The sequence below is a fragment of the Netta rufina genome, assembly GCF_964035555.1.
Source record: "Netta rufina genome assembly, chromosome: 21".
NCBI lineage: Eukaryota > Metazoa > Chordata > Aves > Anseriformes > Anatidae > Netta > Netta rufina.
Window position 1 is genome coordinate 6,237,479 of NC_140145.1, and position 26,192 is coordinate 6,263,670.

General features: G+C 42.0%; 2 protein-coding genes across 3 annotated transcripts; one reads left to right on the plus strand and one right to left on the minus strand.

Moving 5' to 3' along the window:
• Nucleotides 1–1,604: 1,604 nt before the first annotated feature.
• PSPH (phosphoserine phosphatase) lies at nucleotides 1,605–15,100 on the minus strand. 2 transcript variants are annotated; one of them, XM_084299830.1, is made up of 6 exons: nucleotides 14,942–15,100; nucleotides 8,380–8,538; nucleotides 7,533–7,667; nucleotides 5,810–5,955; nucleotides 4,844–4,992; nucleotides 1,605–3,521 (listed from the first exon to the last, which is right to left on the minus strand). In XM_084299830.1, the coding sequence occupies exons 2-6, from the start codon at nucleotides 8,517–8,519 to the stop codon at nucleotides 3,411–3,413; spliced, it is 681 nt and encodes a 226-aa protein (XP_084155956.1). In that variant the 5' UTR covers nucleotides 8,520–8,538; nucleotides 14,942–15,100; the 3' UTR covers nucleotides 1,605–3,410. The 2 variants fall into 2 exon arrangements, with proteins under 2 accessions (XP_084155956.1, XP_084155955.1); XM_084299829.1 differs by lacking the exon at nucleotides 14,942–15,100 and having other exon boundaries at nucleotides 8,380–8,599.
• A 3,881-nt stretch (nucleotides 15,101–18,981) lies between these two features.
• CCT6A (chaperonin containing TCP1 subunit 6A) lies at nucleotides 18,982–26,000 on the plus strand. The gene is made up of 14 exons (XM_084299985.1): nucleotides 18,982–19,153; nucleotides 19,328–19,391; nucleotides 20,734–20,868; nucleotides 21,467–21,640; nucleotides 21,803–21,906; nucleotides 22,601–22,711; nucleotides 23,014–23,173; nucleotides 23,419–23,501; nucleotides 23,906–24,002; nucleotides 24,426–24,573; nucleotides 24,691–24,824; nucleotides 24,930–25,032; nucleotides 25,384–25,456; nucleotides 25,654–26,000. Exons 1-14 carry the CDS (start codon nucleotides 19,020–19,022, stop codon nucleotides 25,724–25,726), a joined length of 1,593 nt encoding a protein of 530 aa, XP_084156111.1. The 5' UTR covers nucleotides 18,982–19,019; the 3' UTR covers nucleotides 25,727–26,000.
• The last annotated feature ends 192 nt before the right edge of the window (nucleotides 26,001–26,192 follow it).

The following is a 26,192-nucleotide window of genomic DNA, read 5'->3' on the forward strand; positions in this document are numbered from 1 at the left end:
AAAAGATAACATCAGCTTCCAGTCCTTGTTATTTCTCCTGGTATCCTGCCATATCTCTTGTTCCTAGAGAGTTCTCCTGGTAACTTGACCCTCATAACCAACCATCTCATCACAGACAAAAGGTGAAAAACATTCTTGGAGTTAAAGGATTTTGTGGGTTCTGTTTCAATCCGTGTTTCCAGCCTTCAGTCAGAAGCACTAGGAATTAAATACAGCTGGGCAAAACTGTTATTTGAAGGCCCATGAAATTTTGGTTGAATACAAATTCTAAGGAATAACTGGATGTTCTGCAGGGTGACGCCAGCTGTCACAAATCTCTTCAGTCTTTATATGCTACCTACGATCTAAATCCCAGGTATTGTTATAATGTATTTTTTATGTGCCTCCTGTCATTCTGAGCTACAAACTTGTGCTCTGTCCATCATCAGAGAGAGACTAGTTTGTGTTATTTTAGTTACAGATAACTGTGAGATAAGCTCACAAACCGTAACACAGTCCATAGGTAATGGGGATCTTTTCTTACCATTGCTTGAGCCCTTCCTGAAGTTGGTTTTCTCCTGTTGTAAACATTGTTGTCTTTTCCTCTTAATTTCATGGCTGAGTTTACCTCCTTCCTTTGACTAACAAAACATTAGCATTTCTTAGAGTAGAAATCATCAAGTTCAGAACTGAAGTTGCTTTCCAGTGGTTGGGAATAAAGAAACAATGCCTGGAAGGGTCTCAGGTAATTGCCAATTCCTGTTCCAGTTCAAAGCACTGTAATGAAGACACGAACTCAAGTTTTAGTTGTCCTGTAGTCTTTCTAGAAAGAGTGTAAATTGTTCTTTTAAAAAAATCCCCTCGTCCAAATTGAAAATGTATCTTAAAGCAACTCTGCCTCACTGAGTAATCACATTAGAATAAAAAGCTTTATATGAAGCAATATGCTTCCCCATAGCTCTTAGTTAGAAGACACATGTGAAAACAAATTGGTTCTCTCTCCGATAACATGTACTGCTCTCCAGATTTAGCTCTGCTGTGATGGGATATGCTCAACTAAACCAGTGCTTTGGTTGTAATATTGAAAGTTTCCTCATGCTGCTTTATTCCCCTCTGTTTTTTTCCACTATTTTACAGTTGAAAGAGCTCAGCTACTCGCTAAAGTAACTAATCCGTTGGGTACCTCTTGGACCAGAAGGGAGGGCTTGCTGTTTGCCCAGTGGAGGGGGTGTGATTTTTTTATTTTTTTTTCAAAACAGTCTGACCTAAAGAGCTCTTGTGAAATCGTTGGCTCTGTGCCGTGTTTCCATAGCAGTCAACACTGGCAGAAGATACTGTTGTGAATGTTAACATCTCTGTGGCACAAAGCCTCCTGCACTGTCTTCTAACTGTGGCATTAGTGGAATTACATATACTTGAAGCATGTCATAACGTTTATAGGATCAGGGCCTGCAGCTATAGCTGATTAGCTGGATTTTAGTTGTTGGTTTTTTTTAGTGGCCTTTTAATTCAGTAGAAAACTTCAGCAAAGAGAAGCACTTCTCTTTGGCTTCATAACTGTAGAATGGCAGAGGAATACACTGAATGAGAGCAGAAAGAGTTTACACTTGCTCTGTCCATGCACTCCTGCCTAAACAAAAGCCTGATTGTATATGGGCTGCCCTTGGAGCTGGCTGGGATTTTTCTCAGGAAGAATTTAAAAGAGATCATGTTTAATACTCCCAGAAGCGTTCTGGTGAGCATCCTGCCAACCGTTGTCTGTCTTGTCTTTTGTGAAGGTTTTTAAGCTCTGTCTACAGATACTCAGTATAGCTGCTTATATCTCTGCCTTTCTCTAAGAAACCATTACAAATTTGCTTCTAGATAGTTTTTTTTTAAATCATTCTACTTCTTTAATATTTAAATACTGTTGTAACTTATTATTATCGCTGTTTTTTGCCGGAAACATGAGATGGCATCACAGAGAGTTGCCATTCGTCACTATCTGTGACTCCATGAATACCCTTTTCCCACGTATCTTTTCTGATGATGTAGCAGAATAGGCAACCAGTGTTTGTTTTAATTGCTGGTGATGCTTGAACAATTGGACAAGATCACTTCACCTTGATTTAATCTTACTAAATTAAGGAAACTTCATGCAAGTTGCATAAACCAGTAGTGATTATCTTGCGGAGACAGTGTGAGGTTCTGAAAGATAGGCACATCACTTGTTTATCTTCCTATCTATTAAATGTGTGGTGGGATGGAAGAGAAGAACCTGGGAATTGAAGCACTCACTCAGCCTAATCTTCAGTTTCAAGAAATAAATAAAATGTGGGGACACACAGAATATAAGAGCCTGCATAGAGTTTGTTTTTTTTTTCCAGGACAAATCATGTCATATCAACCCATCTTTCTCCTGTGATGGCATTATGTGGATGGAAGGGGAAGATGTGACTTTCATTTTGCCATCAGTAAAGCTTTTTACATTATCTCAGATTATATTCTTATAAGTCAGGGAAAGAAAAGTACCATGATGTGTCAGCAGAGCTGCTTAAAAAGACATACTTGCAAAAGTTGTCAGGGATGTGCTGACAAAAAAAAAGCATAATTTATCAAGTGAGTTCTGGATAAAGTCCCTCTTGGATCAAACATTGCAGCCATGAAAGACAAAGCCTTAAGAAATTAGGATTCATTAGCTGAAGCTCAGAGAAATACTTGTTTAGAACAGGTTAGACTTCTGGCACAAACAGTTTGAGGGTGGTTGATCCACACTTGAGGCAGAGAAAGAGGCCAGATAAGTTTCCTAGGGTTTTCTTAATCAGCAGAAGTTTTGTAAAGACAGGCAAATCAGGTTCTGTACAGTTATAGGTTAGCAGGGAAGGATTGTTAAATAAAACACTTAAGTAAACTGTGACCATCTGACAAAATCAACATTTTAGAGTTTGCTTGTATTTTAATGAGGTATGTGAAGCACTGTATTACTCGTCTTAAAATATGCTTCTAGGATGCTGATGAATATTGCATATATCTGGCATTTGCATATATCTCATGTCTTAGACTACAGGTTGAGTAACAATGATGTTGAGTAACAGATGACACCTCAGGTTCTCCTGTAGCCATATTTTAATGAACTCAGAGATATTTAGTAATGTTTCCTACCTATCTGTTCACTGTTTAACCTACTTCTGAGATTCTTTGGAAGGGAAAGTACTTACCATCCTGCACCTCTTACACCTTGGAAAAGGTGTTTAAAAAAATCTTACCATTGCATTACAAAATATTTGAGTAGCATGTCGCCATTTGCAACACGAGTTTCAGATCAGAGAAGGAAGGTACCCAACACCCAGAATCATTAAAAAGTCCAGAACACAACTTTGCAAACAAATATATGTTTAATTACATTGTATAATTGACTTATAGTTGTTAAATATATTATTTTACTGTATAATTTATCGTTCTTCCAGTTCCTTTAGCAGTTCATCAAAGTGAGTAATGTACCATTTAGCTTTCTCCTTTACTTGCTTTCTGATTACATTCCCTCCAAATCCAATGAAGCAGTCCTGGCAAAACAGAAAGAATGGGCACGAGTTATTGCAGTTCTGTGTAAGGAATGGAGCTTCTCAGCAATTAAGTTTGCTTTTAAGATTGCATTTTTAAATGGTGATGTTCCTCCCTGCTTCTTCACCTATGTTACTTGGCGTGTTCATTTTCATATTTATTAACAGGAACTTTGTTAACATTTAATTTTACACCACTTTGGTTACTAAAAGGTTAGTTCCAATAGCAAAGGTGTGTCTCAGTGCCTTGTAACTTCAGGATTGTTCAGATCTGAGATTTTACTGAAAATCAAATGGAGCTGTGATGCAACATAAAGCCTTACTTACTATTCAAGCGTGAGTTAACATCTGAACGTGCAAGCAGCATCTCACAATTATCCCTACTTTTTATCTTAACTCTGTTTACCTCATTTGATAGATACCAAGAGTAAACATTAACCAAGATTTCAATCATTAACCAGAAACAATCATCATTTCTGGGTCTTAGAAAACAGTGTTTAAAATTTCCACTGCTGTTTTTTTTTTTTTGCCTTCAGATAGAAAGCATAAAGCAAATACGAAGCTGCTTTGATCGTGCACATATTTAATGCTAAGGGATATCTTGTCCTAATTCACATCAACAGCAGCCCTTAGAGTCTGTTGCTGTGCATTTCCATGCACTAGGATATCTGCCCCCAGCATTGGCAAAGCAGCGGCTCTGAGTTACTTTTTTTTTTTGTAGAGGAAGGCACTAGAGATGAGAAAGATCCCTCCTCTGTGAAATGACTGTTTATATAAGCTGTCTTTCTATTCTTATTATTATTCCACCCTGTCTAGGGCTGAATAATAGGGCTGAATAGCCCTGGTAGGGCTGCTATCTTCAGAAGTATCAAGTGAGATGAACCTTCTTGATAGGCTGGTATCAAGTAAATGTGCACCAGACCTTCATGCTTAGCAACGTTAAATACTGGCCAGAACTGTGATCTGGGTAGTGTAGGACCTCTGTACAGAGCGCTGTGCAGAAGCAAGCAGTTATTGTGGCAATATAGATGGGAAAGGCAGATGGATCAGCTTGATTTGTGATAGGTTGGTAGACTTTATACATTTCTGCTGGACTGAGCTAGAACCCTGGCTCAGAGAGTGGAACCTTTACTGAAACTGGCTAATCAAGAGAAATCAGCCATTGCATGATGCAGCCTTTCTAGAGGAAGCTACCTACACAGATCTTTTAGGCTCTGGGAAGTGCTGAAGATCTTCCTTGAAGTCCTATAAAGAATTTAAACCATAATTCCCACACACACAAATTAATCAAAGGAAATTTGGAATTCAAATTTTTTAATACTTACAGCTGGGGGACAGGCTTCCATGTCTGTAGCTCCATCTCCAATCATAACTACTTTCTTGAAATGGAACTGTTCCTTCAGATGAGTAATAACTTTTCCTTTCCCCCCTGATTCAGCTGTTGGTTGTGTTTCATCAAATCCTGCATATTCTCCTAGAAAACAGTGGAAGGACAAATTAGACACACAGCATATTTTCATGTAGGTGAAGAAAGATGCATGCCTGTGGTCTTTTCTTCAAGAAAACAGCTAATTACTTGCAGTCCCATAAGCCTCACAATTTCAGCATCCCAAAGAAGTAATCAGAAGGTAAGCATAAAAACTAGGATTTTACAGAAGTCTTCAGTGGGGATGTTTTCAAAGAGCTGAAATGTTAGGACAAAAGGAGAAACCCTGTATGGTAGCATGTCAAATCCATTCCCAGTCACTTTGATCCAGTCATTCTGGTCAAAACAGTTCAAAAGCAGCATTCAGTGTGATACGTAAACAGTGTATGAAACACTGAGTAAGAACCAAGCTCACTGAACACAGTTCTGCTCGATTACACTAGCGTAAAGTCCAGAGCAGCTCTGCAAAAGTCTCCATTGGTCTTCATGCATACCTCAGAGTCACTGAAAATGAAGTTTGCCTCTGAAAGCAGGTAAGTGTAATAAATTCTTTACACTTGAAAGAGAGAGAAAATGAAACTGCTCTCAGCAACTGTAATGCTTTTTAACTTTGGCACAGTTTGCAATTAAAAAGTAACTACAGCTCTATTTCATATGTCTGGAAAAGGGCCTGAGTTCATATTTTGGGAGGAAGTTTGGCTATTTCCCTACTAGGAGACAGCTGGATTGATCTTGAAGCTAGCAGGATTGGTAATGAGGTGATGTAGGTTGGACAATATCTGTAGTCTAGTATCTGACAGTTTGAACGCACACACGCAAAAATTGCGTTAATTAGCAAAGAAAAGACCTGTTAGGGGAATCTCACCATTAAAGTAAAACTTCAGCCTGTTGGCAAAGACATTTGCTGTTGGAATGTTCAGCTGCAAGGCCACATGTTCCACGATGCTCTGAAACCCTCCGGAGACCAAGAAGACCTGTACCCCGCGTTGATGAAGCCTGTTCACCAGCTCCCTGGGAAGAAAGAAAGTCACCAAGAATGAGTGTGCTGAAGGGATAACAAGAAAGCCAAAATAGATCTTTCCTAAACAAGGCCACCCATCTATTTTGTTATTCCAGTTTATTTGCCTGCTGCTTTCCAACTCCATCCTTCTCAGCTGCTTGAAGATTTTCCATCTTTTCTTCACAAGTTTGTGCATATACCTTGCTTGAAATGAGCTGAACAAAACCATCATGTCTAGATATGAACAGGTATTTAGTTGCTCAGAAACAAGTGCTCCATAGAAATATTTCCATTATACTTTCATATTGTTCACATTAGTTCCCCTGAACAAATGAGCCCAGATCCAGTTCAGGTTGTTTTCTGAGGCTAAGTGTAAAACCAGTGAGATAAACAATCTGTAACACTGAAAAAGAGCAGGGAATGCAGTGGAGATAAAGCCACTGCACAAAAATATAAAAGTGGGCTGGAAAGTGCACAAAGTGTGAACATTTTTCTAACTGACTTGATTCCCCCAAGACATTGATACTCTGTATAGAAAAGGGCACCAGCTACAGAAAAAGAATTAAAAAGTGAGAAATTTTCAGACCCGGTTAGTATCAACGGGACTTGATGGCAATTGAAAGTTTTATAAAAGTTGGTTCTAGAGGCAGGAAAATCAACATGCAACAACACTAAGCAGTAGAAGTGATAACAGTAACAGAAGAAATGCTGAACACTGAAAAGCAAAGTGGAAGCTTAAAGCAGGCTACACAGAAAAGGAGGAAGAAAGGGAAGGAATTAAAAGGAATGTCATGTGATTCTAAACATGGAGACAATGACCCCTTTGTTGTTACATCTAGCTATGCCTTCTACAGAAAAAGCTGAGCATGTGCTTCATCTCAAGGAGAAAATACAAGTACAATATTGTATTAAAAACTGTATATGCTAAAAATATTTTAGATTTACAGCTATGGCCATGTTTCATAATAAAGAAATTATTTTCAACTGTTTGAAACAATCTGAATAGAAAGAAAAACCTTTTCAGTTGAAATAGTTAATGTTATATCTAAACCCAAAGATGAAGGAATACGTGTATATGCATGGATGTATTTGCCTCTAATGATTTTTTATGTCAGTATGGAATGTGTAGCTCTGAAAGTGGATCCCCTAAGCTGAGTCCAGTGATGACTGCATGCAGAAGTGTGAGAGAGAATATAATTACAGAATAGACTAAGCCAGTAGTTTTTATTCAGTAATAATCTTCCTCCTGGCTCCCTTCAAAAGAAAAAATAAATACTTCTACATGTGGAGCAGATTATTTTCCATGCCCATCGAATTCTCACGCCGGAATGTCAGCTTGCCAGCCAAAATGCCAGTTAATACCTAAGACAGTTTCTTTTTATACAGACACTTATCCACTCAACATGGATCCAGGCTATTATAAGCTCCTGATCTAAGCTTTGTACACAAACAACATGGAAATGGAGTAGGAAAGCTTTCTATATCAGCTTCACGTTCTTTCAGCTTCGCTAATGTCACAGAATTTTGTTGATTTATGCTATGTGCTTTTGGAATACTTTTTCATTAGATCATTTGAAATTCTTCTTACCGGATTCCTGGCGTTAGCTGAGGTGGATTGTCAGATATTAATTTTTGCACTTGCTCGTAGGAGGGTCGTATGAGTCCTAGTCGTGCTGTTAAAGCTGCTTTGAATGTCACAGTGCCACCCATAGCTCTGCGAGTCCTGAATTGTGATCCAAACAAAACAAATCAGTGACACTTAACAAGATGAGGCTTCTCCCAAGAGCTGTTATTTTAACAGGAATGCCAAGGAACAAGTTAAGACCCCATAGTTTCTGGGTTATACCACATTATCTGTGTTGTAAAGGACAAGATTGGTACACTGAAAAGGTTGGTAGCAACCAGTGGTAGAAGAGCTCCACAGACTGGTGCTTTTGTAAGAACCAGTGAGGCAAAGGAAAGCTGATACTCTGTGAATGCAATCTGAGCCACTGGGACCAGTATTCCTAAATCACAGCCCAGCTGCTCTTCTCTGAAATTAACAGGACTTTCGCTACAAGTTTCAATGGAAACATCAGCCTCTTCACTTGGATGAAGAGTCCAGTCTCCTCTGTCTCATAATAAGGTTCTGCTAGTTCTTTGTCAAATGTTATGATGAGGCCTTATCTGAGTATATCAAAGACATTTAATTTAGAGAATTTATTTCAGTATAGTCCTGTTGAGTGGCTTCACAATTCAAAAAAAAAAAAAAAAAAAGTTACTTCATTATGCATTAATTCCCCTTACTATTCCTAACATCTTTTTTTTTAAATGGTAATAATCTCCTGTGACAGAGATGAATTAATCTGTATTGTGAAACTGTTGTCACAGGTTTAACCTTATCCATGCTTATTTTTTACTAATGTTCATGTGAAGTAAACAGCAAATATACATACATCTCTGCGACGGCATCTCCAACTCCACAGAACTTTGCAAGCTCATCAATGCCTTCTTCCCTGATGACTGTACTGTCCACATCAAAGCACACTGCATCAGCATTGCGGAAGATTTCTTTCATCTCCAGGAGAGACGCCATCCTTTTAGGAACCTTCTTACTGTAAGAGGATAAGATGAATTGTTTCTGTGAGTCACAGTACTGGACTCCGTCTTGAGCCATTGCAGCGACTGCTCGGCTCGTTGTGAGAAGGACCGAGCACAGCCTGCTAGCCAGCTTTTATCAAAGTGTGAGTGGCGGTGGAGGTCTGGCTCTGTTGCTGATTTGCTCACTGCTGTTGCTGCCTACTGATGTTCAACTTACGTTATGGGTGGGCTGGGGAGCTGTGGTCAGCTGCTGATTTGCTCTCTGCAGGCTCAGCCCATTGGTGTTCAGGTGGGGTTCAAGGTTGTAATACTTGGCATTTGCTGAACCATCAGACTGCCAACTACTGGACAGGACTTAAAATTTCCTGTCTCGTCTTGCCTTCACTGCTCGAATGGATCTTGATTGCTCAAATGGATCTTGATTTCTCATCAGACCTGGTCTGTGGTGTCAAATTAGTTGCTCCAGGAGACAGTAAAAGACAACCAACCCTTAAGGATTTGCTTGATTGCAGTAGGCATATAACTGTCTCAAACCTATCAGTGCGTAGTCATCCCTAATCATGAAGGTTTAGATGCTTTTCTCTGTCCTGATTAATATAAGGTAGTGGTATCTTAAGGGGTTGAGTGAAGTTCCCAAAGCCCACAACCATGACTTTTTCCATAACAATACCTGTCAAAAGTTCATTTTCTTCCCTTTTATATCTGTCCAGTTAAATGTACTGAGCACTTCAGCAGACCAGAAGCACAAGGTGTTAATCAGGGATTTTCTTACTCTACATTACTAATCATGCTTTACCCTTTCACAAGGGATTGCAGTGTGGATCTTGCTATTTACCAGTAGTACATTTAGACACAAGTACAGCTTTGTATCTGTCCCATTTCCCAGATCTTTGTTGAAGCTCATGTTTGGTTATCTCTTCTAATCTCTTAAACTTCCTGCAAGACAAGTCTCATATAACTGACCTGGGTAGTAGGTTCTTCCTTTTTCTGGAATAGAGACAAAAATACCTTTAAACAGCATGTTGTATATCTTCACCTTTTGCTTTCTTCTCACGCAACAAATACATTTTCCTCTTATATATCCTGTCAGTTTTCATGGTGACAGGTCTTACATACACAAGTTTCCACAAAACATTTAGTTTTTTGCCCTTTTGGGACAAACTTCTCACCCTCTGCACACAAAAGACATCGAGTGAAGATGGAGAACTGATTGCTACATATCTTGCTGTGGAAGAGCCTAGGAGCTGATTGGTACTGACGTAGCTAACCATCGGACAGGAGTCATCTAGGGATCACAAATGGTAAGCACCAGTGCTGTTTCCTGATGGGACTTCTGTGGTTTTATTCCCACAACTAGGCTTGCTAATAGATTACAGTCTTTCCCCTGCCATGTGGCAGGTAGAAGTTGTCCAGGTGCTTTAAGGTTTCAGATTAAAAGCTGCTGTTCAAGCCTGCACTATTATTACTAGGCTAGATCCTGAAGGTTTCAATTTTATTCAGTCCTTAGCTGCACAAATCAACATGAGAGCAGTTCTGCGTAACTAAGGACCGATGGATTAACTACTGAGTAAAAACTTGGGATCAAACTGAGCCAACTGCAGACAGTAGCAGCTAATCTGATGAACTGGGTTTACCCTGTCAGAAGCAGAATTGAATACGTTTCTCAACAGAAAAAGAGTCTGTGAGCTGTCCAGGATAGAGTTTTCATTCAAATACTTAACCCAGTCTAGCTGTAGTCCCAACACCTTCCTCATTAACTATTCTTCACTTTTTGCTCTTAATTCAAGTTTCCTGCAGAGGTGTGAGTGGCATTGCCTGCATGTCCATCCATGAGGACTGCTGTCACAGCAGTTTGTCTGACTTAGAGCCCTCAGTTAGGGCCTTGTGCATCCCACAAAACCAAGGCTATGCAGGGCATCTGACACCAGCACTAAATAAAGTGCCGTTGACACCATATGGTGAGTGCTGGGATACAAAGGGCTTTATGGAAAATGATCATAATCACTGAAAAAAATGTATAGAACACACACATGCACACATCTATTATCTGCTCATGTGTATAGAGTAAGAGAAAATACCCCAGGCCTTCATCGAAAGGTAAAAGAAAAAGTCTGTATAATTGAAGCAGCCAAACCTAAGGAGTGAAACCTGCTGTGAACAGCAAAGAACCATATCTGTAAGAATTAATCTCTGTTTACTGGGTAGATATCAGTGCTAAATATGAAAAAGCAAGAAACAGAGAGAGCAAGTCGTGACTGATTAAAGGCAAAGCTATCCAAAGGCAGCCACGGAACAGGACAAGTTGAAGGGGATAATTCTAGGTGTTCTTGAGTTTTGTGGTATGAGCATATGACTGTAATACCCAAAGTAGGTTCATGGCTTTTGCACGAAGCTGCAAAGGTGACACAGTGGCTTACCTAATGCTCATCTGTGTCACAGGTGTGAGGGAGGACAGGAGAGCAGATACCACCCAGCCCACACTTCCCTCCTGAACGTACAGTTTGGGAGTGGGAAAGTAGGACAGAGCCTGGGCTCAACCTCTCCAAAGTCCCAGAAAGCAAAGGTGAGTGGGTACAGACAGACAGTGGACATAAAAACTTTCCTTGGACCAAAACTGGTTCTGAGCTAAGACTTGGCAGCAGGTGGACACGTGAAATGTGAATTCCAGGTTTACTTTGCGTTAGTCTTGGCTTGACCTTGACTCCACAGCACTGTTTTGAATTTTCAGTGGAAGATTTCGATTTCCAGAGCAGGAGGGCTTTGACTTCAGGACAGGGCTTGACAGCCATTTGCTAGATCTATTTGTGCAGTGGAATTTTTAAAAATGTCCGCTAGCATTATTTAAATAGCATGCCATTATTTTTTTTTTCCAGCCTACTGGAAATTATAAAGTCCACTAAGAATTCAGCCTTGGTTTTGGTGCCAGTTTTAAGGATTTGCTCTACTGGGCAAACTTGTTGCATCATTCTGGTGTGACATTTGCGTCATTGTGTTCCAACACTGATTCCTTCTTATGCAAAGCAGTCACATTGCCTCATGCTAACCTGGGGCTGCACTGCAACATGACCAATATGATGCAATATCACTGTGTGGTGACACAGCACTGTTATGTGATTTCTTGGTGAGAACCTGAAATATATTTTTGGATATGTGTCTTCAGAATTTTAATCTCTCTGACAATAATGTTATAGCTAGAAAAACACATTGGGAGGAGGAAGGAAGGGACATGAACTTTCCCTTCTCCCTGTCATCTAAACTTCCCATACTCCCTTCTCTTCTGAATATTCCTTATAATGATGACACCACTGCTGTGAATTTCAATTTGATGCATATGTATACAAAGCTGTGGCTGGAATTAACTCTGTCCTCTCTTTGTTCTATGCAGTAACTTTCAAAAGTGTTTAAGGCTATGGGTTATGATGCCTAAAAATGACAAATTGTAAGAGAAGAATTGCGTTCTGAAATGCAGAACAGAGCAGTAGTTCCTGATCTCCCTTGATGAGTGGCTTGCCAAAAGCCTTACAATTCCTTTTGTAGCCAGGCACTGAGTTCTGGAAAACACATTTTTGGCTAATATATCATCACACAAGTTGGAGAACTTGTGATGAGCTGTAAAATAGGGAAGTTCTTGCTGGATCAAAGAGGAGAACCTATGTGGGAAGCTTCAGCTATTGCAGGGAGTCTTGCTGGTGAGAAAAAATTTAGGAGTTAAAGATGCTTCACTTGGGATGAAATAACGTTCTTCTGCTTTTGTCGGCAAAGCTCCAGGGGTGACCATCAACTCCAGAGGTCAGCAAAAGCCATTCCAAACAGTAACATGCCAATTTCAGTGACTTGTGATTTTTGTTCCCAGCCATAAACGTAAATGGGAGCATAAGGCAAGGCTATTCATGATTGAGCAATGGGCCCCAGGAGCAGAGGGAATTACAAGTAGAAGATGTTCTGTTCCTTCCTTTGTGTTCAGATTTTTTCCTTGGCCATCTTGCCATGGCATTCACCAGAAAACTGCCTAGAATTAAACATGCAGGGGATATAAGAACAAATAAGGTAGCTCATGTGACTGGGGAAGTCATGGCCCCAAACCTGTCACTGTATAAGAAGCGTTTGGACAACGCTCTTAGATGTATGGCCTAACTCTTAGGTTGCCCTGTGTAGAATCAGCAGTTGAATTCCATGATCCTTGTGGGTCCTTTCCAACTCAGGATACTCTATCAATCTGTGATTCTTGTCTACAGGTAGGTGTCACCTGAAAATATGAGGAAAAAGAATTGAAGCTGTGCTAAGCTCTTCTATGGACAATTCTCTACATGATAATAGTAAAGGAATAGCAGTTTTTAATTCCAGAGTGGTATGGTCCTCTGTGGTTGGCAGAGATGAATTACTCTAAAACACAGAATATCCGATTGCTTACACGCATCAATGTTTTTATGAGACGGTAAGAAAAAAGAAATTCCCACAACTAATAATTATAAGTTCAGTCTCCATATGAAAAACTTGGGTAGAAGATCTCTGATCATTCAGCCATCATATTTCAGATAAGAAATCTATTTCTATTCTATTATTTCCATGCTGGAAAGCTATCCAAGCAGCAAACATTTCAACAGGTCTGGTAATAAAATACGATGGGGAAAAAATGAAAGGAAGAAAATGAGAAAAAGAAAAAACACTGGGCAAAGAATAGACTAAAGAAGGTGTAAGAAGGAAGTGACAAAGGGAAAGGTGAAACTTGAGATGAACAAAAAGGAAATCACAGGGGGAAGTGGAATTCCCATGGATCTCCTTGTCTCCAGGCTATTAAGTACTTCATTAGGCCACTTGGAAAAAAACTGGCATTTCCACAAGAAATAGTTCTCTTTCGTAACAGAGAGGGCGGAGTCACAGCAGCAAGCCTAGCAATTATGTAAGACCACATGTTAAAGGAAAACAACTGTAATCTTTTCTGTTTGCTGACCCTTCAAAGAAGGGCACTTGCCACACTGTGAAAAACTGAAACATCTGCAAGATCTGCTAATGCAAAAGGAACATGAAACGGTACTCAGGACTCCGGGTGTTCTGTGGCTGGTTTATTTTGATGAGATCATTAAGAGATCTCAAAATCTCCATCGTGACTCTGCTTGACTTGTTATCTTATTTCAGCTTTCAGAAGTGTTGTCACACTGCTACTTTATATTATGTTCACATTTCTTGCTGTGAAAAAAATGAAGATTAAGTGAATCTTAATGAAATACTACTTAAAATGCTTTTTTTTTTTTTTTTAAGAGATCATTTGGGAATATCCTACAGTGTGCAAACAGTCTCTGATGTTTGTGATTCTGATTCATTCTCACATTTAATAATGTGAGTGTGAGCACTATATTGAAAGCTACTGCTCCATAACAAGACCCATTTTGGTCTCACTTTGCCCTGAGTTATTTCCCTGGCATCAGTGAAGTTAGTCCCAGTTTGCCCTGATGTGCGTGAGAACAAAGTCACTGTGAGCTATATTCCCAGAGCAGAGAAATGTTGCACTGAACGTTCAGTGAGATTAACAGAAACGCAGCCATATAAGACTGTTTCTGTTGCACTGATGGGAAGCTGCTGCTTAGAATATGGGATTTGGAGAAGTTTGTTGTTGAACCTTTTCTCAGAGCCTGTTCCTGCTACAGGTGTGACTCTGCCCATGAGAGTGTTCACAGGAGGGTTTCCATGGTATTAAACAAAGCACTTAATACTTCATTGTTGCTAGTCCTTTATCTGTAAAATGGGAATAATATGGTAACGTGGCTTTGCTATGTTGAGGTGTAATTCTCAGTATAAGCAATGTGCTTTAGAAGAGAGATTATGTATTTAAACAGATTAGCTATATTTAAGCAAATTTTTACTATATATTCCTGCAAATACTGCTCTTTAAGTTCAACCCATCCTTAATTAGGAGTTTCTGTGGTTTTCAGTGTGAGAATAGAGAGATTCAGTCCTGAAAGTCACTAAGACTGCTTCAAACTTCCTTGTTTCGTGTTCAGTTTACGAGGTAGTACTAGAAACCTGTAAGCAAGTCAAGAGATGGAATGTTTGCAGCGACACTCTGAGAGCTGCACAGCAGTGCCTAACAGCACATTTTATTTAAGCACCTTTTCAAAGGTAATTGAAAAGGCATAGGGGGAACCTGGTGGATGTCGGTACACATCTCCCATCTCTCCAATCCCCTCGTGCCTGTCCTGCCAAAATGATGATGCTTTCCCCCTGCACGATTGCATCATTCATTCATGCTGCTGTAATAAAATAGGCAGCAGAGTGCTGCTGCATCTCGCAGGGCAGCGCACAGCCCCAGCGTACAGCTCATTGCCTATGCAAGAAAAATCTGATAAGTGTTATGGAACTGAACACACCAAACGCCAACCCCTTCCAAAGTGCGAGAAAGAAACGTTGCCGGTGACTTACAGTATTGTACTGGCCGTGGCTGGTGCTGCTGCTGCAAACCTCTTGGCTGCACAAGAAAAGAACGGATCAGCTGAGACCTTCAGTCACATAAATACAACGGCACGGGCTGATCTGGAAGAAAGCCGCATTTTGTAAATCACTCTTTATAATCTGCTGAGTAAGCCAGCCTGGATGTTTTTTTTAAATGGTTGCACACATGTAACCAGAGAAGTCCAGCTGTTCGCTGACAGGCGTAGGAAGAGAGGTGTAACCTCGCCGACGTCAGGGGAGGAGCCGTTCGGGCCCACTTTGGGGCGCTCCCAGCTTGGGTAGGCACGGCTTGGCAGGGAGCAGCCTGTGCACAAGATGATGTGGGGTTTGCTCGCCTGCCAGCCCCTGCCACGGGCACGGGGAGCAGGACGGGGCTCAGCGAGCCCACCTGCCTCCACGCAGAGTGCTGGCATGGGAAGACCAGGGAGGAGAGGCGAGGAGTGGATATGACAAGCAACAGCCAGGAGTTTTCCTTGGCATGAAGTCAGGGTGAGAGGCAGGGGCACTTGTTTTCACTGCAAACCAAAGGTTTCACGCATTAAAATTGCAATATTGCATTTTGGCTTAAGCTGTGAAACTGGAATGCGCAAACTACTACACACCAAAAAAATCTGCAGTCAAAATTCATCACAAACTTTGAAGGCAAAATGAAAGCCTCTGCTTCTGAGAAGGCTCTGTTTTGTTTCTCCAAATAAAATGTTGTCAAAAGCAACGGGAAAATTGCAGAACCTGTCTGTGCTAGTGCTTTGGCATCCTACAGAAGAACTTCCCGCAGACACGACTGCGGGCACTAGTTAGTAAACAGGAGGCTGCCAACCCAGAACTATGAAGCCAATTACTCGTTTCAAGGTCAAGAAAGCCAGACTGCTGATTTAGCTTCTTTTATTCGCTTGTGATAGGAGTCTTATGACTGCTACCCATCTTGAAAGATTGTTCTGCACCACTGGGTACACCAGTCACATTCTATGCATGATGTTTTTGCAATTCTGGCAGGATTATTCCTCAAACTTAAGGGTATGAACTAAAATCAATACCCTTCTGTGCTTCTCCTCCTATGCCTTCCTGTACATTTTTTCAAATGTTCTCAGTACTTGCATGACTACTTGTCAATACAAGCTTCTATTAAAAACTTCCTGCATCAGGGAAAGATGGGGCCAAGCCCCTTTGCTGCAAAATTGGTGATGTGGTTCGCTGTTTCGGCTGCTCCTGTTTGTGAGTTTTATCGTGGCAGGACAGTATGTTTTAAAACAGATTTAGAAATCGTTTCGGTGAATACAGTTAAAGAAAAACAGATCTTGATAAAGATGAAAGAAAACTGTTTTTCCTGGGAATCTGTTGTGTTGTTTTTTTTCTGCCAAGATAAGCATTGCATGATTTCACTTAAGTGAATTGCTACTGGACATTTCATGAAGGATATTCCCATTACTTTTCTTAGTTTAACAGACTTGTTGTTTGTAATTCGTTTAAATATTACATTACTGATTCCATTCTGCTGTACTTTGTTGTAACTCCAGTAATTTCAAAGGATAACTTAGGCATTGTAAGCATCTGTCTTGTATTTTTACTATGCATTAAGAGCAAATATTCAAAACTGTTCGGCACCTACTACTAAAAGACTGAAAAATGTAGAAAGGCTTGTAGTATTGTCTGAAAAATGCTGCAAAATGGGCATTTAATGTGAAAATGCAAACGAGAAATATTACTAAACCATAACATAAGCACCCTTAGACATATGTGGCCCAGGAAGGAAGCACAGAGAGATGTGCCTGGAAATGTTAGGATGGAGAATTAATGCCTCTTTCACAGGACATCACCCACACGGATCACAGAAGAGCAGCAGGGAAAACATAAAAAAAAAAATACAGCGTGCCTGCTGGTGCGCCTATGGGTGTGACAAGGCTGCCCTCTACTGAGCACAGCCTGGAGAAGAGATCGAGGCAAACAAAAATTAACCAGAGGCAAGAATAGCAAAGTATGTGTGTGACCTGTGGGCTATAGAGTCTAGGGCAAAGCTAGGCATTTGGGTATTTTCAGTGGGCAGAGCAGCTCGACACCTCAGATACTAGCACTGCAGCTCCTCAGGGCTGGGCTGTCATGTTTTGTTTCGTTATGCCTTCAGCAGGCAAGTAGCATCCCAGCAAAAGTGAAGAATAAACATTAACTGGAGAATTCCAGAGCCCAGTTATGAAATACCGAGTGTAATTTCCTGTGTTTTGCAATGTTTAATGTTTATTTTTAATGATTACAGCAGCAGAAAAGGAAAAAAAAATGCAGTCTCTCTACTAAAGTATCATCATTAAAATATTTTACAAGACAAGCACGCTGCTCTGCTAAACAAAAAGGCTACCAACTTGAGGTAAATTTTGCTCAAACATCAACTCCATCCGAAATATGTGAAAATCAGAAACCCAAGCGTAATAGCAGCTGTCCCCTCCAGACCTGCCAAGTCAGAATGATGGGCCGTGTGTGGCGCTTTGCCCAGAAACTTGAGATCCTCACCCAAAGCAGCAGAGCACATTACCGGCAGGTGCCATCCTCTACTGCCAAAACCAGCAAGGCTGCTGAGTCTGCCCTTATATTTGACCCTGAATGACCATTTCAGTCAAGCTTCCCCAAAACTTTTGTTGTGCAACAAAACTGTACCCATCAGCAGGCTTTTAGAGTTTACTACTGGAAGTGGCATGGAAACATGCCCTTTGCATTGCTGCTCAGCAGCCAACCTCTCCATCCAGAGCTCCCACAGCCTGGGTTTTGGCAGCTTTCATGCTGCAAAAAGTGGGAAGGAGTAGGGGAGATTTATTCTGCGTCATGTTAGACCTGGTGGATGAGCCCTAGGTGAGGCTCCTTGTGGTATGTACTGAGAAAATTCTGAGCTCAGGACTAATTTTTATAGAATTGCGTGTGTCTGTTTGCTGGGGGTTAGTGCCCTGTGGAGCAGTCAGGCTGCAGAAATACCAAAAACCACTTGGCCTGGACCTTCCCAGCACAGCTTTGCAGCCACAGGCCACGATTATTCTGTGGCAGGGACTTTCCTAACAAAACACTTGAAATAACAGAGGGTTGTGTCATGCCTGGTATTGCCAATCGCCCCTGCAGCAGGCAGGTGTTAGGGGACACAGGTGTGGATGGGCAATGTGGGAGCCAAACTTTATGCAATCTTTGCTTGTGGTATTTGTAGGGAGCCCTGGCAAGAGCTCTCAAGCCCTTTCCATGGGAAATTCTCCATCTTCATCCTTTGTGGAGCTGAAAGCCACTAAGACGTGTATGTTGTGCAGCCTCAAGGACTGGGCCCTCACTGGCCACATTGGCCAAACACTGCCAGCATCCCATTGAGGTTGCCTTGATTTTAACAGTACTTTTTCTTGCACAGGTCTCACGGGACACCTCAGCATTGCCTGGGGATAATTTTTCCCCATAGTTCCTAAGACTGGTGAAGTGAAAGGCCACGGCAGCCAGCAGGACTGTGCTGTGGTGACTGGGAAGATCCCACTGAGAAGCCACTGGACTTGGTGGGCCCACACAGCACCTTCTGTTAAGAAACTTTTGATTAACCTCATCTCTGGCATTTTACCAAGACCCACTTCGATTATTAATCCATGCCGCTTAACTATTAATCTGCTTGATCTAAGGTTAAATGGGCAGGTTTAATTATTTATTCTCACGGTTCTGTGAACCTGCCCCGGGGGGTGTCTGTCACATGAGTGGGTGGGATTCAGAAGCGAGCACCCCGGCCCGATCAAAGACCTCGTTTATACATTCACTGATAAGCATGAAGCGAGCTGAGCCATGCCATGCCATTCCATATCCTCCGCCCCGCCATTCCCTCAGGACCCCGCTCCCCTCAGCACCTCATGAGGGGAGAGACGGTAGGCGGGAGCTGCCCGTCAGACCGACAGGCCCTCCAGCCAATAGCAGCGCGGCTCTGTCGCCCACGGACCAATGGGGACGCGCGGCCGCCGGAGTGTTCTAGAAGGGGCGGGCGGGGAGGCGCGGCCGGGGGCGTTCCCGCCCAGTACGCGGCGCGGCGCTGAGGGGAGCGGCAGCGGCCATGGCGGTGAAGGCGCTCAACCCCAAAGCTGAGGTGGCTCGCGCCCAGGCGGCGCTGTCCGTGAACATCAGCGCGGCCCGCGGGCTGCAGGACGTGCTGAGGACCAACCTGGGCCCCAAGGGCACCATGAAGATGTGAGGGAGCCCCGTTGGGGATGGGGGAGGGAGGAGGCCGCGGCCTACCCGCCGTGCGCCTCAGCATTTGGGGCCTGAGGGGAAGCGTGAGGGGAAAGGGGGAGGGAGGCGGGGTGTGGGGCTGTGTGTGGGGGGGTCCTGCTCATGCTTACCCCCTCCTGGTGTCGCCCACAGGCTGGTTTCAGGCGCCGGAGACATCAAGCTGACCAAAGATGGCAACGTGCTGCTGCAGGAAATGGTGAGTAGGGAGGGGGGGGGCTGGGAGCCTGGGCCTGTTCTCCTCCCCATCGCCTGGGTAAAGGGGAGTGTGTCCGTTGCTGCCTCCCTTGTGTGGTTCTGCGGTATTTGGCCCCGTTTTTGGGGAGGGTGATACTCTGTGGGAAGAGTGTAAAGGATAGTAAGTGCAGTTTGGTAGGTGTTGAATGAAGTTGGCGTGCTGATGTGGCAGTTCCCATTTAAAAGAAGTATGAACGAGTTAAATAATATAAGTGCTTTTCTTACCCTATATTTTATTTAGGAAATGTGTAATTTTATTGTACTAAGGTCGGTTGCACCAGAGTGCTTCATAACTGTGTGATTTGGAAAAATGTTTAAAGTTGAGAGGTGGGTGGGGTTGATTTAACACCAGGCCCACAGGGAACTTGAAAGCGCAGCCCCCCAGCTACATGGGGCATGTTATGCAGAGCTGGTGCCACCCTGCCCGTGGCTGTACAGCAGCCTTTGGTCCCAGTACCTCCAGTACCCAGCACTGGTCTCCTCAAATACTGATGCTGTTCTGTAGGTTCATAGGCTCCAACCTATGCTAAAATAATCTTCATTCAGCGATTGGAGATGCTAGGTGCTACATGTGTTCCTTAAATTGAAAGGCTGACTCGTGTAAGTACCCTGCAGTCACGTGTGGTGGTTGTGAACTTTGGCCAGGCAGCAATAATTCTCCATCCATCTTCATAGCTGGAACACCGGTGCACTGCTCATCAGAGGAACTGATGAGAAACAAACTGACTGAATGTTGGTCTTCAGTTTTACAGGAGTAAATAAAGCAACTGTCAAATAATAAACCAGTTAGGGTTTGTACAGCATTGATCATGCAGAGAATTAAATTAGTTCTAAACCGTTTTTAGTGCACCTAACAGTCCAGATGTCTTGGTGCACCTTGGTTGCTAAAGGAGAAAAGGACTCTGTCAAGTGAAGCCCTGTTCATAGCTGAGGACTAGCTGGGGCTAACAGCATGCACCATTGTTCTGTGTAGATCACAGAATATCCGAAGTTGGAAAGGATCTGCAAGGATCATTGAGTCCAACTTTTGCTCCACACAGGGCCACCCAAAAGGTGGTCACCAGAGACTTGTTGGGTCTTCAGGGGGAAAAAAGACTGTGCTGTGCAGATTAATTCAAGAAATCTACTGTCCAAGTATGATTTTTATTGTTACTTACTGGAATTGTATGTTGAAACAAGGTAAATTGACAGGAATAATTAAAACATTGCCTATTAACTTAATAAACTACTGAGCTAATTTCAGATCACTTGCTTTCTCTACCATTATGGTAAGGCTTACAGTTCAACTTCTTACTTTTGTTTAGCAAATACAACACCCCACAGCCTCCTTGATAGCAAAAGTAGCAACAGCACAAGATGACATCACTGGGGATGGCACCACCTCGAACGTCTTGATCATTGGTGAGCTCCTAAAGCAGGCAGATCTCTATATTTCTGAGGTACGTGTTTAGTGCATCTCTTGTAGGTGTGCAAGTGAAAAGCTTCACTTAATACTGTTCAGCTTCTGTGTTATGTGCTTAATGCTCATAAATCAAACATGGAAACAAATACGTTTTCTACTTAAAATGAATTTGTAAAATGGACATAAGCTACAGAGGAGACTTGTTCCAAACTGCTTATTGGGAATACAGGAGGATTTCATAAGGTTGCTCTTGATACATGCTTTTATGTCTGGTTGTTTTGTTTGAATTAAAATAGTTACTGCATGTACAAGGAGATGCTCTCTGATTATAGATATTTGGGGGAGTGTAAGTTGCAGAATACATCTATGTTGCACAGTGAACACCCAAGTGTGCTTTGTAGTTCCCTTGGTTTTAATTCTGTGCTAGAGTAATCTGTGCTTTTCCTCTGCATTAGAAGGATTGGCATTCCTTTTATATGTATTCAGAAGGACAGAACATTTTATTGTCCCTGTAGCATGCATGTACCCTGTGTTCTGATGTTACATGAGAGTTGAAACCACAGGTTCTACTTGTGGGAAAATACTTTCTTATCTTACTGTTGTCTAATGATTTCCCTTCTTCTCCTGCACCCTAGGGCTTGCACCCTAGAATAGTAGCAGAAGGATTTGAGATTGCAAAGGAAAAAGCACTTGAAGTCTTGGAGCAGGTCAAAGTGACTAAGGAAATGGACAGGGAGACCCTTATAGATGTTGCCAGAACATCCCTCCGGACTAAAGTTCACACTGAACTTGCTGACATCCTAACAGAGGCAAGTGGTACATGTGTTTTCAGCCCCTTTTCATGCAAAGAGGTCCAGGTTTTAAGCTGCTGTGGTTATTCCTTGGGCAAAGGGTGGATAGGAGGGTGCAAACTTGCACTTGGAAAGATTAATGGCCCTTCTGGGGATTTTCTTTTCTCCTCCCTATTCCAGGCTGTAGTAGATTCTGTTTTGGCAGTCAGAAAACAAGATGAGCCTATTGACCTTCATATGGTAGAGATTATGGAGATGAAGCACAAATCAGAAACTGACACAGCGTAAGTAAGAAGCATCTTTGAGGATTTTAATGGTGTCCTGATGTTTGAGCAGCCTGGGGTCTTTGTTTTCTTTTAAAAAGAAGAACTTGTGTGTTTTAAACCTACAGCTGGGAAAGTCACTAGGAAGGGAATGAAAGAAAGGCAGAAATGGAGAGTTCAGCTGGGGATCATCTAGAGAGCAGAAATCTCCCAGTAACTGAACTTGATTCCCTGACAAAAGATGTTTGGATAGCAAAAGGTGGCACTGTTTCAGACTTGTGCTTTGCTATGGGTGGACACAGTTGTTTGCTTTTTATCTATACCTTTTTTTCTTAAATGCCTGTTTATTGCAAGTGAAAAATAGCATTCAGTACATGGAAACAGGGTTGTAGTCATCCAGTTGTTTATTCTGTAGGCTCCTATGTTTATGTCAGTGGCATGGATGAATTCTGCACTAGCTTTTCTCAATAGCTACTGCAGTCAGACACTATGCCAGAATAAATTCCCTCTTTACATTCTGATTGGTGCACTTTGCATATGCGAATGGGCATGCCCTTGGAAGTGGGATACATGATTGATATTTACTCCTTACAAAACCACACAGACAATTCATTCTGAACCTGTTTTGCTGTTAGTTAACTCCCTAGTCTGCACCTCCATGAGGTGCTCATCTCTATGTGTACGTTGGCACACAAAATGCTTTCTCATCTTTCAGGCTGATTAGGGGGCTGGTTTTGGATCATGGTGCTCGCCATCCTGACATGAAGAAAAGAGTGGAAGATGCCTATATTCTTACTTGCAACGTGTCTCTAGAATACGAGAAAACGTAAGTACCCAGCAGCAAGATGAGCAGAAATACTCCTGTCTTTTATAACTTCTTTTAAGGTGTGTTTTAAAAAGTGGCAAAAAGATTGCACAGGCTCTCTTCTAGAGCAAGGAAGGTAGTGTGAAGGGTGGAATGGAAGAGGTAGTGTTCCTCTGCAGCCCTTCTCTGGAAAAGGGAAGTTAGCAACTGAGATTAGATCTGCATACTAATTTTTAGAATGTTGCTTTTAAAAAATTATTTCTACAGCATAAAGGATGGCTAATTTTCTTACTGCCTTTTTTTTTTTTTTTTTTTCCCTCCAGAGAAGTGAGCTCTGGATTCTTCTACAAAAGTGCAGAAGAGAGAGAGAAGTTAGTAAAAGCAGAAAGAAAGTTCATTGAAGACAGAGTGAACAAAATCATAGACTTGAAAAGAAGAGTCTGTGGTGATTCAGATAAAGGATTTGTTGTGATCAACCAGAAGGTGAGATGAATGGTATAACAAAGAAGAAAAAATAATTTGAAATGTGGGCTTTCTTGGCAAGCTACACACTGCTTGATTTTGTACAGTTCTTCAGACACAAATAACTAAATCCAGGTTGATGCACTTGTGGATATATGCATGTAGTTCCTGCTTGAGATTTGAGCCCTGAAGAAGAACTTCATGATTAATGTCAGACCGAGAGATTTTTTTTTCCTTATCCTGATGGTCGCTTTCTTTGTTTCTAGGGAATTGACCCATTTTCCTTGGATGCACTTGCAAAAGAAGGAATAGTTGCTTTGCGCAGAGCTAAAAGGAGGAACATGGAAAGGTTGGTTCCTAGGGAAGGAAGGGGTAAATAACTTGTTGCAGACTCATTTAGTGAGTTAGGTCTGGCTTGAATCCACCTTTTAAGGACTGTCACTGAAAAGTGTGCTTTGGTCTGACTGGTTCTTATGAGAGAAATCTTTTTTTTTTTTTTTTTACAAACCATGGAACTGTCAGCTCAGCACATGGCGTGTCACACAAATTGGAGCTATCAGTGTGCTTCACCTGTTGAAGAGGCTTAATTTTACAAGCTTACTGCTTATGAAGAGCTGCTTTTACGTAAAAGGAAAACTGTTGCAAGCCTAGTAACTATAGTATTCTGCATGCTGAAATACCTTTATCCATAGTGGTGACTTCAGATTTTACGTAATACAAAACAACTGCTAAGCTGTAACTGAATTCTTCCAGACTGACCCTGGCATGTGGCGGTACTGCTATGAACTCTGTGGAGGATCTCACCCCTGACTGCCTGGGCCATGCAGGCCTCGTCTATGAGTACACGCTGGTATGTACAGCTATGCTTGTAGTTGAAGCTGCATTAAATATGTCTGCTGATAGCACTTGACACCATTTTCTTGTGTACTGATGTGACTGCATGGAACTCTCTTCATGTTTTAAGAGCTGCATTGGAATATGAACAAAGGCTGGTGGGATTTCAGATCCTAGTGTCACCTGTGTGTGAACATCTACCTAGATGCTTGCTCTTGCCATAGTGCCTTTTCCTATTGTTATTTCCGTATTATGCATTTCATACCTGTAAAATTGAGAACATGGAAATAAGGTTCTAGAATGCTAAGTTCTTTCTGCTTAGGTTCTACGTTTCTTCTTGGAGTGCTCTTAGTTCAGAACTGGAAGTGTCTGCTCAGGTTTTTTATTATGTGTATGTTTGCTCAATACATATGATGTGAATGCCTAACCCTGCTTACAGGGTGAAGAGAAGTACACCTTTATTGAGAAGTGTGACAACCCCCGCTCCGTTACCCTGTTGATCAGGGGACCGAATAAGCACACGCTGACACAAATCAAGGATGCAGTAAGAGATGGTCTGCGTGCTGTTAAAAACGCTATTGAGGATGGTAAGTCTCTGCTCTGTCTAGTGACTCACACAAAATTCACCAACTTTGAGGTAAAATTAACTGTTCAGATTGGAGTAGGTGCTTGTGAAGTCTCAATGTTAGTGCTTTCCCTTGCAGGGTGTGTGGTTCCAGGAGCAGGTGCGCTGGAAGTGGCAGTAGCTAACGCGCTTGTTAAGCATAAACCTAATGTCAAAGGAAGAGCCCAGCTTGGAGTTCAAGCTTTTGCTGATGCTCTGCTCATCATTCCTAAGGTATAAGGAACTCTGGAGTGATGGGGCTTTAAAGCACACTGAGATCCATCGTGTTTTCTGCAGGTCTCTTTAGATTAACGTGAAATGATGTTTTCCTTCTCAAAGGTTCTCGCTCAGAACTCTGGTTACGATCCCCAGGAAACACTAGTGAAGGTGCAGACAGAACACGCAGAATCAGGGCAGCTCACTGGAGTTGATTTGAACACTGGTAAGAACTAAAGTTAATGAGATGCTCTGGTAAAATCAATGTGGCAGTTAATACAAAGCAGCAAAACAATTGCTTCTGAATGACAGAAGTGTTCCTAAGAGGTAAAGGCCTCTCGTGGCGCAGGTCCATGAAGCAAAAAATTGCTTTTACTGCAGAAAGCCAAACTTCGTTTCATGAAAAGCTCTGCAGAATGCCTTGGCTACTGTACTGTTGCCACAGTCAGCCTTGCTTGCTTGTAATACTTACATGTGTTCTGTTACACGTGGCAAGTAATACCAGGTGTTAAACTGCAGAGAGTCCTGCCTTGAATGGTGTAAGCTGGTTAATTAGCTTGTTGTGCCTCTTTTCTAGGTGAGCCTATGGTAGCTGCAGCAGCTGGAATCTGGGATAACTACAATGTCAAAAAGCAACTGCTTCATTCATGGTAAGTGTTACTGCTTTCATTTTTAATTAGTTACTGCTTTCACTTTAATTAGTAAGGGGTGTTCGATGGTTGATTGGTAGAATAACATGGAACGAATGGTTCCCTTGTGAAGGAAGGGGCCTTGAAGGGCAGAAGTAAAACTGGGTTGTCTTTGTGTTGAAGCAGATACTCTAACGATATTTATTTCATATTTCTAGCACGGTGATTGCTAGCAACATCCTCTTGGTGGATGAAATCATGCGAGCAGGAATGTCGTCTCTTAAAGGCTGAACTGGCAGGGATGGAGGTCAGCCCCAGTAGTGCCCCATGAGATCTCTTCAGGAAATCCACCCGAAGGTGCTCTTTTCTTAGCCATGGTGGATTTTCCCAGCAACAGAAGTCACTCTGCTGTAACGAGCAGCACTCTTTGGTAAACGTGGCCACTCAAAATGTTAGCAACTATTACAATATTCGGTTCTAAAAATCAGTTATTTATTTTTGACTTCTCTGAAGTGTACAACTGAAGTTGCTGTCCTTTTTACCCAATAAACTGTTATGTTCTGTGCTTTCTGGGTGTCAGTTATTGAAAACCTTGCATTCTGTGGCCAAAGGCTTTGAACTTCTACCACCATTGTGAACAGCGCTGGACTGTCGGCTTTGATTTGTTTCCTGGCTTTGTGTGCTGGGCCTCATTATCAATTCCAGTAGTTGCTGTGACAGTGATTAATAGGTCTCAGAGTTGTGAAAATGCTGCTCA

What these genes read in the sequence shown, in the direction of transcription:
- PSPH (XM_084299830.1), bottom strand. Translation starts at nt 8,519, where the DNA reads ATGGCGTCTCTCCTGGAGATGAAAGAAATCTTCCGCAATGCTGATGCA. An exon ending in GGAGATGCCGTCGCAGAGAT is followed by an intron (nt 7,668 to 8,379) that starts GTATGTATATTT and finishes ATCACAATTCAG; the next exon opens with GACTCGCAGAGCTATGGGTG. An exon ending in TGGAAGCCTGTCCCCCAGCT is followed by an intron (nt 3,522 to 4,843) that starts GTAAGTATTAAA and finishes CTGTTTTGCCAG; the next exon opens with GACTGCTTCATTGGATTTGG.
- CCT6A (XM_084299985.1), top strand. Translation starts at nt 19,020, where the DNA reads ATGGCGGTGAAGGCGCTCAACCCCAAAGCTGAGGTGGCTCGCGCCCAG. An exon ending in ACGTGCTGCTGCAGGAAATG is followed by an intron (nt 19,392 to 20,733) that starts GTGAGTAGGGAG and finishes ACTTTTGTTTAG; the next exon opens with CAAATACAACACCCCACAGC. An exon ending in CAGATCTCTATATTTCTGAG is followed by an intron (nt 20,869 to 21,466) that starts GTACGTGTTTAG and finishes CCTGCACCCTAG; the next exon opens with GGCTTGCACCCTAGAATAGT.